The sequence below is a fragment of the Microchirus variegatus genome (assembly GCF_963457635.1).
Source record: "Microchirus variegatus genome assembly, chromosome: 3".
In the NCBI taxonomy this organism is placed as follows: Eukaryota; Metazoa; Chordata; class Actinopteri; order Pleuronectiformes; family Soleidae; genus Microchirus; species Microchirus variegatus.
In genome coordinates, this window is record NC_139804.1 from 25,108,574 (window position 1) to 25,126,521 (window position 17,948).

Genomic DNA, 17,948 nt, shown 5'->3' on the forward strand with positions numbered 1-17,948 from the left:
ATTATTGAATGTTTCCTGTTGTTAGCCACATGTTTTCAGTTAACGTTAGCATCGTTCACATTAGCTGCTAAAGGGACAACATTTTAGAGTCTGTTGAACCATATTATTTCGCTGTGAAGGCCTGGAAGCTACATAAAGATGATAACTTGCAACATATCTACTTGAGGAATTTGAGGAATACATTTGCATAGTGGTTTTCCTGAGTGATCTGGCATGCCAAATTGGTTTGCTGAGGTTCAATATTGAGTGTTAATAATCCCCACCTAATATTTAATTCTGTGTTTTAACATTTTTAGTCACTTTGCTGGTCTTAACCCTGAGAGGGGTGCAAAGGCCAGCCAGGGGAAGGTGGTGTCCACGAAGAAACTGATCCAGAAAAAGACAACAGCAAGCTGTTCATGTTGTTTTAAGGTAACAGTGAATGTGTGCTGTGAGTGAGATTGGCTGAATGTCTCTGTATGTGAATTTGGTGTAGTCTATATATGAGCATCCCATCCATCCATTATCTACCGCTTTATCCTCCGCTGTCGAGGGGAGTGCTGTGCCTATCTCAGCTGACGCAGAGGGTAATAATGGGGTAAATCCTGGACAGTTCGCTAGTCCATCGCAGGGCTACATATAGAGACAAACAACCATTCACTCACACTCTCAGGCCTACGGTCAATTTAGAGTGACCAATTCACCTAATCTGCATATTGCATGTTTTTGTATATGTGGGAGAAAGCTGGAGAACCCAGAGAAAATCCCCACACACACGGGGAACATGCAAACTCAGAAAGGCCCTTGTTCCAACTGGGGCTCCACCAGCTGTGGTATTATGAGCAACTAGTAACAAATACCTTCTATTGACCATGATGCATCATTCATTCATTCATTATCTACCTCCACATGAGGGTCACAGGGTTGCTGGAGCCAATCCCAGCTGACATTGGGAGATAGGTGGGCTTCACCCTGGACAGTTCACCAGGGCAAACGCATGAGCAACCATTCACACTCAGTGCTCCATTAACCTCTGCATGTTTTTGGAGCATGGGAGGAAGAAAACCCTCACACACAAGCAAACTCCATACAGAAAGGCCCTCAGTTGGGCCAGGTCAACCTGAGCCTTTTTGCTGCAAGGCAACAATGCTAGCCATTACATGGCTGTGTTGCCCATGTCTCATTCAAATCTAATCAATAAAATAAATCATTTATTACAGTCAGTAAACTAGGTGGGCAAATGCAGTTTGGATTTTAAGTATACTGGGATCCTCTGAATTTTTCTAACTTTGTCGGGTGCGGCACGCTCCAACTCAATTTGTATGACTCCTCTGTCCGAGAGAACAAATTAATTAAATCGTGATGCATCATTCAAACTACCATCTGCCCTGTTCCCCTCATGTGCATACTCCTCTTCATGCATTAATCGTGCATGATCAGAAAACACCGCCAGACCTTATGTTAGCTTGCTAAATCCAACGAGACAGTTGCCGTAACATTACAGCAAAAAAGTTGCCAATGACAGGTGTTGGTTGCAAACAAAAAAATAGCTTTTTGAGAAAGCTACTGCCAAGAAAAAGGCTGATGCAGAGCGATCCAAGACCAGAGTGAACATCAATGCTGCGTTTGAATGGTGGAGACAACTTAAAGTCCAGAAAGGGCTGCAAAGTGATGCCATGGTGGCTCTGTTTCAACTGGACTGGTAGGTTAACTTTGTGAGTGTTTGATGTTTTTCATCATCACGTTGTCAATTGAACAAGTATCCAAAAACTGAAAAGTGCAGAAAGTTATAGAGGGTCTGCAGTGTTCGTGATTCTGTTCACGGTGTGTTCCTGTGCTCTGGAGGCGTAGCTTTGGAGGGAAGTCTGAAGAAAGGGGCTTAGACCTTTGAATTCAAAATGTAGCCTGATCAAACAGTTTTTCCAGGATGTCAGCCGCAGAGGCTACTGGGAGCTAACAGCAGTTAGCATTTAGAAAAGTGGTCATTTGCAGGCTCTAGCAGTCACATTTCCATCATATATAACATGTATGATGTGTTTGTGTAGGACTCTGTGCTGCACTGTGGAGCCAAGAATAGAACTTTTCACGGACTTCCAGACAGACAGACACAAACACAGACAAAGCGGAGCTCCGCGAGACAACAATTCCAGGAATTTAGCGCATTGTGACGCTCAGAAGTCAACATCGCGTGTTTTATCTCCTGTACCTAGACTGAGGAGGACCACAAAAACATGAGTGAGTCATCTTTTTTCACACTTTGCCGACTGATAGGGCCTCCAGTCCCGAATATAAGGATTTAAACAATTACAGTTGTTTTTTTCATATGTTCCCTTGAAGTTAATTCACAAAAAAGTGAGTTCAACCTACCAAAGCCATTTTCTGATAAGATGCTTGTACTTTTATTCAGATATTCCTTTAAGGTACTTTATACAAGACTGCTTTATAATGTGCATTGCAATTCATTTTTTGTGTTATCATTTATAACAGTTCAGCAGGTATTGCATCACGTTACAACCACAGTGGTTTTAATATAAGAGATTGTGTGCTGGGCATTGAATTAAAATGAATAATGTGAAGTTAGATCACTCACTTGGCTTGTACTGCAGACTTTTAGGTAGAAGACCTGAGTTATATATCTGTGTCTCATAAATCAAACTTTATATCATGCAAAGTGCACCTGGGAGTCTTTCTGTAGTGAGGGAGTTACCTCCCTACAAACATCCTGTTCACCCTTACTTTGTCTATGTAATCCTACACTTCTCTCTCTGTTAATCTAGACACAAGAATGACCCCACACTTCACCTGACCACTGATCCTCACTGGCAGGACACACACACACACAAACACACACAAAACAGGTGCCTGATTACATAATGTGAACTACACTGTGGAGAAGTTACAGGACATAACTGACTGAGAATGATGCCCTGTAAAGTGACACGATGATGAGCTGCAAATAATCAAACCATGTGGGTGACTAAAGATACAGAAGGCATTTTTTTCTTCATTATTTTGCCATTATAACACCAACATAATCTAAAAGAAACCATAATCCTTTAATGCAGGGGTCTCAAACTCAAATGACCTGGGGGCCAATGCGCATCTATTGTGGTCAAATGGGGGCCGACCTAGAGAACAAAAAGTGGGAAAAATGTATGTAATCGATTGGGGGGCCGCCAGTGTGAGACCCCTGCTTTAGTGTCAATGTAGTTACTGTAAATATAATGCATAAAACATCTAAAACATGCAGGTCAGAGATTCACGAGGACCAGGATTTAGAAACAATGCCATAGCTCAAATTAAAAATAAACAGACAACACATTAAAAATCCATACATCAATCGTGAGTCTGTCTACTTCAAGAATAAGAGACAATTAACAAACTACTAGAGGAAATATAATGGAAAAGAACTATTGCAATGACAAACCACCTTATTTATTTAACACGAGAAGCACGCATGGGTGCAGAACCTAAACAGAAACATCTATAATTGACAAGCAACAAAAAATACCAAATTCTACAGCCATTTACAACAAGAAACGCCATTTTGCATCCACATCTTAATCAGTATATGTTACACAATTATAAGTCTAACTATAAGAACCACATGTGGGGAACTCTGCATGGATAGTAATAATATAGATAAGTTACATAATGTAGATTAGTTTAGAAGCCACTTTTCATCTGTCTTTATTCAAATAGTCAGGGTGGGAGAATATGAGGATATTTGGTCAGTTCAGAGAGGGAAAGAGGGTCAAAAAAAGGGGAAGACACAGGAAGTATGGAGATGAAGGTGTCTGTGTTTAGAGGACAATAACAATGTGTTGTATGTGTGTTTGTACTCACAGGTGTAGATACAAGTCCAGAGTCAGGACTGTGGTCCACAGAGAGAGGTGTACATGTCACACGGAGTTCAGAGTTCTGAGACGAGTGGGATTTGGGGAGGCTGCCACTGAGAGTGTTCACACCTGAGGAGCTGAAGCGGACGAAATCGTGGAAACGAAAGAAAAGTCAGACAAATGGGAGGTGGAGACGAAAAGAGGGGGGGGCGACACAGGCTCCTCCGGCGCATTCCCTCATCTTTGGACACGGTGGAAGAAGACGAGTTGACTCGTCGTAACGTAAGCCCTTGCTCTGCGCTGAAACTCTGACCACCGGTCGAGTGGTTAGAGTTACAGTGAACTGGGCCTGACAATGTAGATTAGGACCCGTTGCCATGGCAGCACAGGACACCTGAGCAGGTGCTATTTGCTCATAATGGTCTCTGTGCGGAGGAGAGCTGGATATTTATATACTATACTATAACTATACTATATAAAGTATTAATTCACTTTCTGTATATATTATATATACTATATACGGAAAGTGAATTAATACTTTTAAAAGGTTATCTTATGTAACCTATTTTTTTAAAAATACACCAAATAGAGCTGAGCTGACAGTTGAGAAGAATAATAGAATAATTTCAGGCTGAACACCACATCTAACTTATTCACGCAGGTTTTAGCTCACCTTTCTGACATGTCCCAATCTTGGAGTGATAAAGTCTCCTGGCCTTCTTCAGTAACACATGGATGTCAATGCCTCGGTTTGGCCCTGCAGAGCTGTAGCTGTTACCCATGGAGCCCGGTGGGTTTGTAAGTACTGAAGTGAGAGAAAGTTAACCGCGCTGTTCACTGGCTCGGGCAGACTGACAGAGTGTGGGCCCGAGCTGCTGCTGCTGCTGCTGCTGCTGCTGCTGCTGCTGCTACTCACTGGAAGCTGCTCAGCTCACGGTTGCCTGGTAACAGCGTTCAGGTGTATCATACAAGAGAGGAAGAAAGATCTGCACTCAGGCGCCGTACACAGAGTTAAAATCCAGCAAATAAATAAACCGTGATACTGTAATTATATTAAACAAAAAGAGACTGGGGGAGCTTTTCTGTCGCCGGTATAAAATTCACAGTGGTGCTCAATAAAACACAACGTGCTCTTATTTTATCAGTTTATTCATTATACCTGTCACACACAGGCTCTCTCTCCCCTCCCTTGTTTATTTTAGTTATTTCAATAAGACACTGACTGCTGTGTTGGAATATATTGAAGGAAAAACTCCATTAGACTTTGTGCGGTAAATAAACAATGAAGCCAGGAAAGCAAACATGAATAAATATATTGTTCAAATGGATATTTACAGAAAATGACACAGGAGCAGAGGACGGAGACGATGAATACAAGACAAAAAAAGAGCGGAAATCAGACTGAAACTCTTGAAATTGTTATTCAAGTACAGAGCTGGAAAACTGATTCAACTGTGAAAGTGCTGTCTACAGTATAAATACATGACTGCATCGGCTGTATTTAAATGTTTTGCTGGCTCAAATACTAAAGGGTTGCTTAATGCCCTTTATGTTCTTGCATGTTTTCAGTATAAATCTTTTTAAATTTGGTCCCATCTGCGTGTCATTAGGTCACACTGGGACACGCTGTGCTCTCTCGTCGGTTGGCTCCTGTTAAATCCTCGGGAGGAGGGAGGAGAGAAATGGCTGACTCATATTTGCAGTGGCATGACACAGGGCACAGCTATTACACCAGCAGCTGGTGAGAGTCATTTAGATTATGAATAACATCATACACCAACTGCCTGTCGTTCTTTAGCCGTGTTATTAAGATAATGCAGAACAGAAGTACACTGTGTGACTTGTTCTGTTTTGCTGACTGATGATCTACGTGTGAATCCTGTAAAATGTAATTTGTGAATCCTGTAAAATGTAATTGGTGTTCATGGTGCCTTTTTATAAAAATCATTATTATGTTGCATGATTAAATGCTAATCATCCATATGTTAGGGAGGTCATTGTCAGAGTTTTTTTTTTTCCAATTACAGTTGTGGTATGGTTATGGAATTAGTTTTAATGTGACTGTTGTTTTCAAACCAAACTGACACAGGATTACAAACAAGGGAGGAAGTAATTAAGTACATTTACTTACCACTAGATATTTTTAAAAGACTTAAAACTTGTCTTTTTTACCCAAGCCTTCAACTAGCTCCTTTTTATTCCACCCTGTGGTGTGTTTTATTTGCATTTTTTTTTAAGTTTATTTTAAAATTAAAACAGGGTTTTTTTTACCTCTTGACTCAAGCCTTTTTCCTATTTTATTCCATGTTGTATTTTCCTGTTTTATTTGCATCTTTTGTTGTATTTCAAAGTTAAAACAAGGTTTTTACCCTTCACACTTTTTCCTTTTCATTCCACCCTGTCCTGTATTTTACTGTTGTATTTTATTCTCCTTTTATTGTGAAGCACTTTGAGCTGCAATCCTTCTATGAAAGGTGCTATACAAATAGAGTTTATTATTATATGTAACTGGTATAGTTGTTACTATTTCAATCTATCTACCCCAGTCTCTCAGTGTGTGTGTGTGTGTGTGTGTGTGTGTGTGTGTGTGTGTGTGTGTGTGTGTGTGTGTGTGTGTGTGTGTGTGTGTGTGTGTGTGTGTGTGTGTGTGTGTGTGTGTGCGCTTAATTGCGGCAGTGGAGTCAGGTGTGCAGGAGTCAGGTCACCAGCTGCAAACCGTCTTCATCAAATGCTCAGCTACAAATACCTGGTGCTTCCTGCTTCTCTGCTTCACTGCCAAACTGTTGACTGTCAGTCTTGTATCGAGCCACGTTTTGTACCTTGGGATTGTTGATTACTTTATGTTGCCTCATGTAGTGCTTGTTCCCCTCTGCCACCAGTTTTTTTATTTGTTCTATAGTGATTCTTTACACCAGTGCTTCCTGTCACATGCGTTGGCTCTGCTCTGAAACTCACTGGATCGTCAGATCCCTCTAATCAGGCTTCTCTTCAGCATTTTTGACACTTTGCTAAAAAAAATCTGTCCTGCCTCCAGTCTGATTTGTGGTTTCTCAACCAGCCTTCACACATACACAGTATATAAAAGCGTCACAACACGACTGTGATGGAAATCTGATTGTTAACTAGATCTTAAATGAGTGAGGTTGAACTCGTGTTTTTCAGTGTTTGCCTCCACAAAATGGAGCAATGAAATAAATGGACAATTGGCCCCCTGAACCTTTTTAGTGGATCCCAGTGGGTACACAATTTCTGGCATGGTGGCTACCCATGTGGCACAGTGGGTGCAGCAGGTCATCTTCCAACTGGGGGTGGTTCGTTCCCTGGCTCCTCTCTATCTGCCAATGGTGTCCATGGGAACAACAGTTAAACTCAGATCGCTCCTGGCACAGTGTGAATGGATGAAAAATGAAGTGTAAATCACTTTCACTGGTTTCAAGACCGCACCATTTTTTTTTTATTGTTTGTGGACGGTGACATAGATTCAGCAATCAAGTCTCATTCATCCATGTGTGTGTTTTAGGTATTCTAGTGGGGACCTGGCTGTGTTTAATTACATGGGGACAAAAATCCAGTCCGCGTAACATAAATGACTGCATTTTAAAGTGAGGACATGTTTTAAGGTTAGAATGAGTTTAGGCTCAGATTGGGCCAGAAGTAATTATGTTTTAGCATCACTCCGCTTGTTCATTTTAAAATCCCTGGTCCTTACATTTAAGCTTCACATTGAGAAGCTCATTCTTACCTGATCCTACTCCCTGAGGTCTTCCAGTCAGACTCTTAGTTGTTCCAAAAACAACCTTTAGGACCAGAGGGGATCGAGCCTTTCAGGCAGTGGCTCCCAAACTCTGTCTTTACTTAATTGTGTGGATTCTTTTAAAAACCAGTTATTGAAGGAGGCTTTTAGTTCGACAAGGGTTTTTTATGGCTTTGAGTTTGTGTTTTTGTCTGGTTTTCATCACTTGTAATGTTATGTCTCTTTTAATATTTATGTTTTTTTGTTATTGTAAAGTAGTGGTTAGCACTTTGCAGCAAGAAGACCTGTCGGAGCAATGGCCTATGTATGTATCTATATAAGTATATGTGTATATATCGGTCAAAGTATCCACAAAATGAATCAGTCAGTGCAATGTGCAATGCAGGTGGTAGCAGCTACTGTAGGTGCCACAACTCCAAAAAGCCTTGGTAGCACATTTTCTGCCCTGGGAAGCTGAGATATGGTTCAACAGCTCAATGTCTGCCATTTCATCATAATCCTATTAGACTGTATGTAAAATGAGCATGTTCTCACAAGGTAAAGCTTGTGGTTGCTCAGGACCATCTCAGATAAATGAAAATAAAGAGTCGTCATACATAGAGAAGTACACTCACGTTAATGGGAACACATTCATTTGTTTATTGAGTAAAAGTCTGAATACAGCTGGTGTTACTGTTTTGCCCTGTATGTACATCCAAAAAGAGATGCAGCAGATCTGTTTTCAGTGTGCCTGCATGCTCCAGTCTGTCTCCATAGCAACCCAAGTTAGTTACACAGTCTCTTTCGCTCACCTGTGAGATGCCCGGCTGATTAATGGCACTGATTTAATCAGCCACTCCGATGCAATAAGGCATGTTAGTTTGTCAGCAGTTTAGCCGCGTGTCTACAGTGTAAAAAGGACTAGAATACTGTCTGGGTCAGATACATTACTAAGATTCATCGTAAAAAGATGAAATGTTTATTCTGCAATAAATACTGAGCGTATACATATACTGCGAGAGTGTGTGTGTATGTGTAGAACACTGTCAAATGTACAGGATGTATTTAAAGTATAAGAATGGGCGAATTGAATTCATAAAGGAGAGAAAAAAGTGTATTTGTGCATCGTCTGTGTGGGCACAGGTGAGTACAAAGCTGCTGAACTTGAAGGGGTTGTGCGTGGATTACATATCATATGTTCTTCTGGCTCATATACATACAAACCTTCACTTACGAGAGAATATTTACAACTTTCCCTTTCTGCACGTCTGTATCCAAGAGTTTAAAGCTTCCGGTATCAAAACACAATCACATTATAGATGTCATAAGTCATATTTCAATATATAATATATCCTGTGATAATCCAGTTTATATATAGATTTCTTTTTTTTTTTTCCATAAAGAGTATAAAACACAGCTGAAGATGGTGATAGAGAATAGGTAGCTTTGATGATGCCAGGCTCTGATTGGCTGAGATTGAGTGAACCACGTTTACATGGAGTAAAAGTCATGGTCGTTGGGCTCGATGACTTCTGGAGTCATGACTCTGCCCATGAAGAGGATGGAGCCTGAGAAGAGAAGAAAAAGTCAAGTTACTCCACATCTATAAGCAACACATAAAAGAGGTAGATCTATATCTACAGGTTTGGCCTATTTTTGGCACTTTTATCTGCAACGGCTGATTATGATTTAATAGGACCAATTATTACTCTTTTAGTGCCCTAAAACTTTATTATTGCACCAATTTAATATATAAACATAGGTAATCTTTCCAAACTTCCAAAATTTTTCAAATTGTAATATTTTATTTGAAAAGGTTTTGGTTTTTGATGACCTGTTTGATGTATTTAATGTTTGTTTATACATTATTTTTATTACAAATAAACATGTCCACAGACCATAAATGTTTCACTTGTTTTAAAATGTGTGTGTGTGTGTGTGTGTGTGTGTGTATGTGTTTGTAATTGTCGTTTTATTTATTTTTTTATTGTATATCGCTTTTTTTAGCTTTTCTATTTAATTATCATATTTCATTATTATCTGGTTTTATATTTCCTGTGTACTGCACTTTGTTAAACTCTGCTGTTTTATAAAAAGTGCTACAGTATATATACAAAGTCCCCACACCTTGGTTATTAGATCATATTCAAGGATGCTTCAAGGACTTTCTAGGACCAATTCCCTCAATTTCAAGGACCAAATGTACTGACGCAGCTTAAGATTGGAGGGCTCTGCATCTGCATTGTCCTTGGGATCATCGTTCAAGTCAGGCTTTGTAATTTTCTTTAATTTGCATTTCCCAGACATCAAGTAATTTACGGTCTCTTGATTAACTTTACTCACTCATTCTGAATGGAATCTCACGTCAATGACTAGTGTCCACAGTAATTACAATTTGACATTTGCCCTGCATAGGCCTAGTCTACATTTACGTAAAAAAACATCAAATTCACTTCTTTCTTGCACAAAATTCCCAAACTTTCAAAGATGTCAAGGACCCGTGGGAACCCTGTGCATAAATAAACCTGGAAACCAGTATAGTTATATTAGCTGTTTGACACACACCTGTCCTTCTATTCCTGATGACAAAGAGGAAAGGGTGGTCAGCCATGACCTGGGGGTACAACACCAGAGTCCTGGTCAGAGCGATCATTCCTGACCAACAGAAAGAGGGAGCATGAGCATTAAACGTTATTATTATGAGTCAATCATGTTCAACATGAGGGAGATTAAGATAGATGATTTAAGATCCAGCCTACCTGAGCCGACAGCTCCCTCTGACCCCTCCTCAGTCACCTCCAGGTAGGCCTTCTGCACTGCCTTTCCAATGTACAAGTCTTTACCGTCTGGACAACACACACAGAGAAAAGCACAGAGATCAACACTTTGTTTTTAAAACATACTGGATGTCAGTCAATCTAAGTATTAAATGAAGACGCAGAGTCTAAAAGAAGAAATAATTGTATATTTTATACAACAGGATTCTTATTTCTCTGGCTCTTTACAGTTGCACCTCTCCCTCTTTCTCTGCTTCTATTTTTACTGGACGACGTGACAACTGTGACCTGGCAGCTTGGTGCCAGTTACCTTGGTTACCTGAGACCAGCGGCCCGCGGTCCACATGCGGCCCATCACTTGATTTCATGTCACCACTTCATGTCAAATATTTCTGTATGGTTTTTTTTTTTTTTGAGTGATAGAGATACATTTTTCATCATAAATTAATTTTTATTGTGAATTATATATCATTACCTATATCAAGGAAGACACTTTTATTTTGAAGTTCTGTGAACTATCTATCATCAGCAACATTTTTATCGAGATGAATATGATATAGTTTACGTAAATGTATTTGGATGGAACAGTGCATATTAATGAACATGCAATAAATATGTCGGATTTAGCACAATGCTTATTTCCATCCATAGTCTCAGACATAAGCAAAAACAGAGTAATACAATAACCAAACAAGTACAGTATCAGAGGTCTACTTCTCTGCAGTACAGAAAAACCTCCAACACTTTTCATATATACTCTCCAGGTATTTTTTTTTTATCCTCACCATTAGTATCTACTGTATGTGTGTTGTGTAATAATGTGGTTTTGCATAAAAGGTGAGTGTTACCTGTCATGGCAGAGAGATCAGCATTATTGGTAAAGATGTTCTTTACTCCCAGCTCCTGCAACATGCTCCTCAAGTCAATCTTCTGCTCCACTTTGAACCTGAAACGCGAAGTCCCAATTTACGGTCATGTTCATGTTCACGCGTTTGTGCATGAATGTATGAATGGAGGCTTTATTTCATATAAAAAAATATAGAAATATAAATAAAACCAAGAAAATCTCCAAAAGGGGGTAGGAAGAAATATAAGTGTATTTAATCCTAACCCTTCTTCACTACTCAGTAATTAACAATCATCAGTTAACTTCCTATAAAATACTACATACGTATATTCAGATGTATACGCCCACATACCAAAAAGAAAGATGTACATTTTTACATGTGTGTCCAACTTTCACCAACATTGGAAGATTAATATTTAAAAAAAAAAGAAAAGAACAGTATTTCTTTATATAAACAAAACACAATGTCAGTATACCAACACGATGTATGTAGGCACTACACACAATTAAAATACAAATATTCAATTTTGCAGGTACAAGTGATGCAGCTGCCCAAAATATTTAAAGTTCTGAGAACTTAAGCCCCCTTTTAGATGAAGAAATAATTCAAAGTTCCAATAATGCAAATTAATGGTGGAAAACAAGATCACTGCTGAGAAAATGAGTGAGGAGGTGTTACAGCAGCAACCCATTCCTCCCATAAGTTGGGGTTGATTGGCATGTGTTACCTATGAATAATGTGTGTGTGTGTGTGTGTATAAAGTAGGTGTTTTTTCATCTCTCACCTCGGGAGGTAGACTTCCACTTTCTGCCGTTTGACATTGTTAGCCCACTCCTCCAGCAGCGACGCTTTGATGATGGGCTCCAGAGAAGCCAGCGGCACCTCCTGCCGCGGCAGAATGATCATCATGGACATGTCCTCGCCTTCATAGGGCATCTCCAGCACCTGGTACACACCACCCGCCTCCTGGGAGCCATCGCTGAACTCACCTGGTGGAGAGATGCGCAAACACACGGCCACATGCATCACACGTTCACATCTTCATCGCCTCGAGATGGATCTTGTACAGATTTGTCCTCTTGTGTAAAAAAAAAAAAACACAAAACCCCTATTCTAATCAAGACAAGGCAGGAAACACTTATTTGCATTAAGTGAGACAGTATTTCTTCTCAGCACGAGATAATCCTTTTATCATCAAAACAGGTCCGGCTAGATTTTAAATCTAAAAATAAGATTATCCCACTTACACAGATTTTAACACTGTGAGATGGAGATTACAGAGCAATTAAGTTTGCCAGGGTTTTATCCTCAGGCTTTGCACATGCTTTTTCTTTTGACACTGCTTAACAACTGCAACAAAAAGACACGTCGTCCCACGCATTCCGTGTATGGTTTGATGATGCAGAGTGAGATGTTGTTGCAGCAAAAGAAAAAAAAAAAAGTGTGTGAAATCTCACATTATTTTTACTTGAACAATATATGATTGTGTTTTAGAGATTAAAATGCAAACGCAGCCTCCTCTTCCTCAGGGACCTGTCCCTGTTATGCAGCTCTGCAGCTCACACACACACACACACGCACATGCACACACACATTTTCTTTAATCCCGTGTGAGAGTATGAATTCGTGTTCAGCCTGTGTGTAAAGTGTGAACTCTCACTACACACATACAGAAACAAAATTTGCACCAACTTTGCAGTGCGGCGACATCACTATGCAGCTGTCTGTAAAGACGCAAAAAAAATATGACAGCCTGGAATCATTCAGACGGAACAGTGTTACTGCCAACCGACCTGTAAGACTTGTCTGTACAAACTGTGCCGCACATTGCAGTTCTGGCAAAACACCCAATGCACCAATGTCCGACACACACACACACAGTACAGCCAATTTAACCACAAGGCCAACAAACCCTTGCAGAGACTTGGAGAACATGAAAACTCTGCACAGATGCTCTCGTTGGCCCGGCAGGTTTGAAGCAAACATTGTTTATTTATGTTCTGATTTAAAGAACGCCATTTCCCTTCCATATAGCTACTGTCTCCTGAATGTAAACTTAGAGATGACAATAGTAGGATTTTGACCCTTTAACACTGAGTGTATCGCAGACAACACATTTGCGCAAGCGCACTTTGCACCATACACTCTTAGAAGTTAAAGTGCTAAGTAGAACCATATAAGGTTCTTCGGAACCCTTAGTGTTACCAAGAACCCTTTTAAAACCCTTTATTCAGGGTTTAAAGGGTTCTCTGGATCAAAATGGTTCTTTCTGGAACCATTAGTGTTACCAAGAACCCTTGAAAAACCCTTTCTTCTGTAAAGGGTTTTTCAGAAGCAAATGGTTCCAGGTAGAACCTCAGCCCTTGTAGAACAACCCTTGTGGAACCCTTTATTTCTAAGAGTGTAGTTACACGACAATTAGTGCTATCGGACAAATTCCAACAGTTCCAATGCGGTTTTTATGGTAATTTCTCACATTTGCAGGAAGCCGGCAAATCGGTGTCTTTGTCAGCAGAGAGGAGAGAGTTGGAAAACTGAGACAAAAACTAACAAATCTGGTGTACTGTGTACAACTACAGTGGTTTTATGCATTTTAAATTGCTAAAACACTATTTTAACATGCAGTTAAGTGTAAATAATTGCCAGACTTTTACAGTTACGGTTAAATTAAGCAATTTAAAAAAGAAGTCCAGATGGACATTTTGAGGCTCAGGAGTTAAAGGGTTAAATACTGCACTTTAGTGTCAAAACTGATTGATGTAATCTATTATATTATAATTATGATGATAGAGTTATTGTCCAAGTCCAAAGTTATTCAGCAATTTTTTTTTTAAACAATACAGTTAAAGAAGACATCCTTTATTGACCATTATTGCATGGCACTAACAAAATGGTCTTTCAAAATGAGTGTCTAAAAATAAAGGAGTTTGAGCAAGAGAGGATGATTTTAGCAGCAGATCCCAGTGCGGCGAGAAAAATATGAATATTTTAGATTTAAGATTAACATTTTAAATAACCTCAGGAAATATGAGCTGAAATTCAAGGACACGCTTGGAAGAAGAGCCACCAGTACATTTCTTACACATCCATTCTTACCGTAGTAGAAGTCTCCCTGCTGGTACATCATGAGTGTCTGGACCTCAGAGCCGTCGTCTTTGCTGAAGGAGAAGGTTCTGGTGTTTTCCGGCCTGAACTGGTTTTTCCAGGAGCCTCTGAAGTAGACGGCGTTGACGAGAGTCAAACGGGTCAAGCTGCTGAAGTCTTCCGCTGAGAGCAGCTCACGGATCTTGCCTGGAAAAAGGGAGTCAGATAAGTGCGTGTTACAAGCTTTGTTAGTTTTTATGAGAAAAGTGACAGCGCTCGCTGTGATGATGCAGCTTCTGAGGTTGTACACGAGGATGAAAAAGGAGATGAGTACAACTGAGGTTTGAAATGCTGTCAGTGTTATTTATTAATGTACAAAATGTGAACAACAAGAGCAAGTCGCATCACATTATAGAAGCTGTAGTATATGAACAGTGGCTATGTTTACATGGACACAAATAATTGGAATACAAGACTGATCCAACATGCCAGTCCAAATGTGGTTTATGCCAGTGGTTATTCCTAGTATAGTTTATGTAAAAACAGTTGTTCCAATCATGACTCCTGGTTTGGATAATCACATGTCTGCTCTACATAAACACGACCTATTTCTGCTTTTGATATCGCTGGAAATGGATAGAAATATGTGGCAGGAGTGGGAGTAAAAAAAACTGGTCTGCAGCCAACGCAGTTTTGGTATGAGACACATCAAAAGAACCCCAGATCTTAGAGCGCTAAATGAAATGTGCTTGGTTTGATGTAAATGATCTTCTGCCCTCTGCACCTCTTTCGCTTCATTACGGCAAAACAGACAAAAGTATTGTTTCATGAATATGATGTAGTGATAAACAGGAATGAAAGTCACAGATGTGAGAGAGAAGGGAATATAAATTGATGGTGAAAACTACTATTTACAGACGGTTCGACAACTGTGCACGTTAAAATGATTCATTCAGATTAAATGCAAAGTCCACGTAGTGTATAATTTCTAACCTGGATGATTTGGATGCAAAAGTTGCACATGTAAACATAGCTTGTGTCTCCCTCCTTTCCTTTGCTGTTTAAGTGTATACACTATTTTTCCCCCTTTCTTCTCTTTTCCCTCTTTCTTTTAGGCCTTGTTCAGATCTAATAATAACATCTGTTTCCACTGGATAGCACTAAATACAACTGTCCACATCTTGCATTAAAGGTGCATTATGTAATAAATCTAAAGCAACTGGCCATAAAATCCTCCTAATATGTGACAGAGACTCAGGAATAATGTTCATATAACAAACTGAACTCACCAACAACAACAGTACAGCCAAAATATTTGCATTAAAAAAAATCTTTTGCAGACTGCAGGCATGTTTTTATTTTGAAATCATGTTTTAGCATGTGGCGCCACCTACCGCCATCTACCAATCATTGTAGTCAGTAGAGTCTCAGCTGCCGAGCAACCACGGGTTGCCAGTTGTGTCAGAAAACGAAACCTAAAAGACCTCGTTATTTTGAATTTGATTGTAGTTACTGTTTTTGGCCACATTCTTACATATGGCACCTTTAACCATTGTGTGGTGTTTTTTTTTTGTTTTTTTTGTGGGTCTGATGGACCTGGTGGAACCCTATTTTCGGGTTTTTAATTCAACACAATCAAAAATGTTATGTTAAATTACCCAAAAGATGTTTACTCCATCCCAAACACAAGCAAAACTGGGTCTGCCTGGGTCAGACAGCCCGAAATTTAATCATGAATCATTTTCATCCAAATCTGTCCATGACTTTTCGAGTTACGTTGCTAACTAACAGACTCTTGGGAAAACATAACATCCTTGGCGGAGGTAATTAAAGAAGGTTCTCTTGTGAGTACATGAGGTTGGATCTGGCGTCCGTCCCCTTTATTCAAAACACACACTAATGTCATCTCTGTCCACAAGACCAAAACTTAAGTCTGATTGTGTATCTGAGTATCTGATGTGTGTGCATTTGTGTGAGTCTGTGTGTCTGCAGAAAGAGAGGAGTGAAGCTCAGCAAAACAAAGCCCTACTCGTGCTGCTGTAACATGAAATACGCTTTTAGCCATTAGAAAAATCAATTATATGATGGTCAGTGTTTAAATTGTGTCAATAAAACATCAAATTAAACTGAAGAAGCAGTCTCTAGTTTGTAATGAGCATGGATTGCATTCATACGTGCTCAGGGTTGTGGACCGTGAGGGATCAGGCCTGTACAGAGCACAACCTGGATATACAGTAAAGGGATCACTGAGGGCGGACGATAATAACACGGTCTAAAGTAGGTCTTACTCACTCTCTGTATGATTTTCCACCCAGCTGTTGATCTGCTCGGCCACGGCTGCCGATTCGCTGAAATCCACCGTTTCCACGTCGGCTTGGAAATACTTTTTCATCATATGCAGGAACTCGGGGTTAAAAGTGACGCCTTCCTGTAGGAAAAGGCTGTTGGCAAATCTGATCACGTAGTGGGCGTCGTCGTCCGACAGAGCCGATGTGAGGTTCTGGAGCAACGAGAACTCCACACCTGGAGAACAAAGAGAGACACACAGTATAATATATGTATACAGTAGGGATAAAAAATACACTACTTTATATAATACTACATTAGTACATATACATGAGTCTATGTTTGTATTTAGCATATTTTCCCCAGTATCCTCTTACTATTGTATAGTCCGTATTCACTCTTTACAAACCACCGATCATGTGTCATTCAGATTTCTGTTTTAAGGACAATTTTTCAGTTGTCAGGGAAACTTTTTGTAATTTCAAAAGTATATTAAGTTTTAAATGTATGACAAATGTGATTAACTTATACGATGACAAAATGCATCATAAATCAAAGTCTTAATATAAACTTCACATTACTATGAATTAAATCAGGAATTAGGAAATCAACACACCCATGTAGTGAAGACATGTTTCCACTGTATAAATGTGGGTCTTTTATTTTTGTGAAGGCATTTGGATCCACATGTCATCTCAACCCTGAACACAACCATTTCATTAAAAGCTGCATGTGTTTGTAATGAATTGTCTCACCTGGCAGCAGGTGGCTGAATCCTACAGCTTGTCGTATTTCCTCCAGTGAAGCCCCTCTGGCCCCCAGCTCCACCATGCCGAGGGCCACGGCCACACTCAGCGGGGAAAATATGATGTTTTCCTGCCCCCCCGCCGCCTGCAGCTGGTGGTACAGTCTGACTGAAAACTCTGATGTAGTGTCCTCCGGAATGTCCGCCGCCCGGCAACCGTAGCCCGGCAACAGGATGGAGAGGAGGAGGAGCGGGGCCAAAACGTCCAGTACCAACATTGCAGCACAAGCCACAGATAGCTGAGCAAAGGAGGGATGTATGGAGGAAGGTGTTAGATGGAAATTAAATAAAAAAAAAAACAATATAGAAATGGAAGGAGGTAATGGAGAAAAAAAGGGGGGAGAGCGGATGGGTTGTGAATGAGGGAAAGAAGGAGCAAAATGTGTGTGGAAGGAATAGAAAATGATTGATGGAAGGAAGAAAAAGGGTTAAGGAACAGGAAATGAGTGATTGGAGAGATGAAAGGGGGATAGGAAGGCAGATGGATGTGGGAGGAAAAACATGACGATGGAGGAAAGATGAGGTGACAGAGGGAAAAAAATGATTTGGGGAGAGAGGGAGCAAAAGGTAGGGAGAGGAGAATTGTGGAGGACAAGG

At 40.1% G+C, this 17,948-nt stretch overlaps 1 protein-coding gene across 1 annotated transcript; it reads right to left on the reverse strand.

Moving 5' to 3' along the window:
* Positions 1-9,042: 9,042 nt before the first annotated feature.
* serpini1 (serpin peptidase inhibitor, clade I (neuroserpin), member 1) lies at positions 9,043-17,569 on the reverse strand (the record flags this gene model as incomplete). Its single annotated transcript, XM_083885991.1, has 8 exons — positions 9,043-9,119; positions 10,117-10,206; positions 10,311-10,397; positions 11,177-11,274; positions 11,961-12,165; positions 14,273-14,467; positions 16,553-16,783; positions 17,302-17,569. The coding sequence occupies 8 exons, from the start codon at positions 17,567-17,569 to the stop codon at positions 9,043-9,045; spliced, it is 1,251 nt and encodes a 416-aa protein (XP_083742117.1).
* Positions 17,570-17,948: the final 379 nt, after the last annotated feature.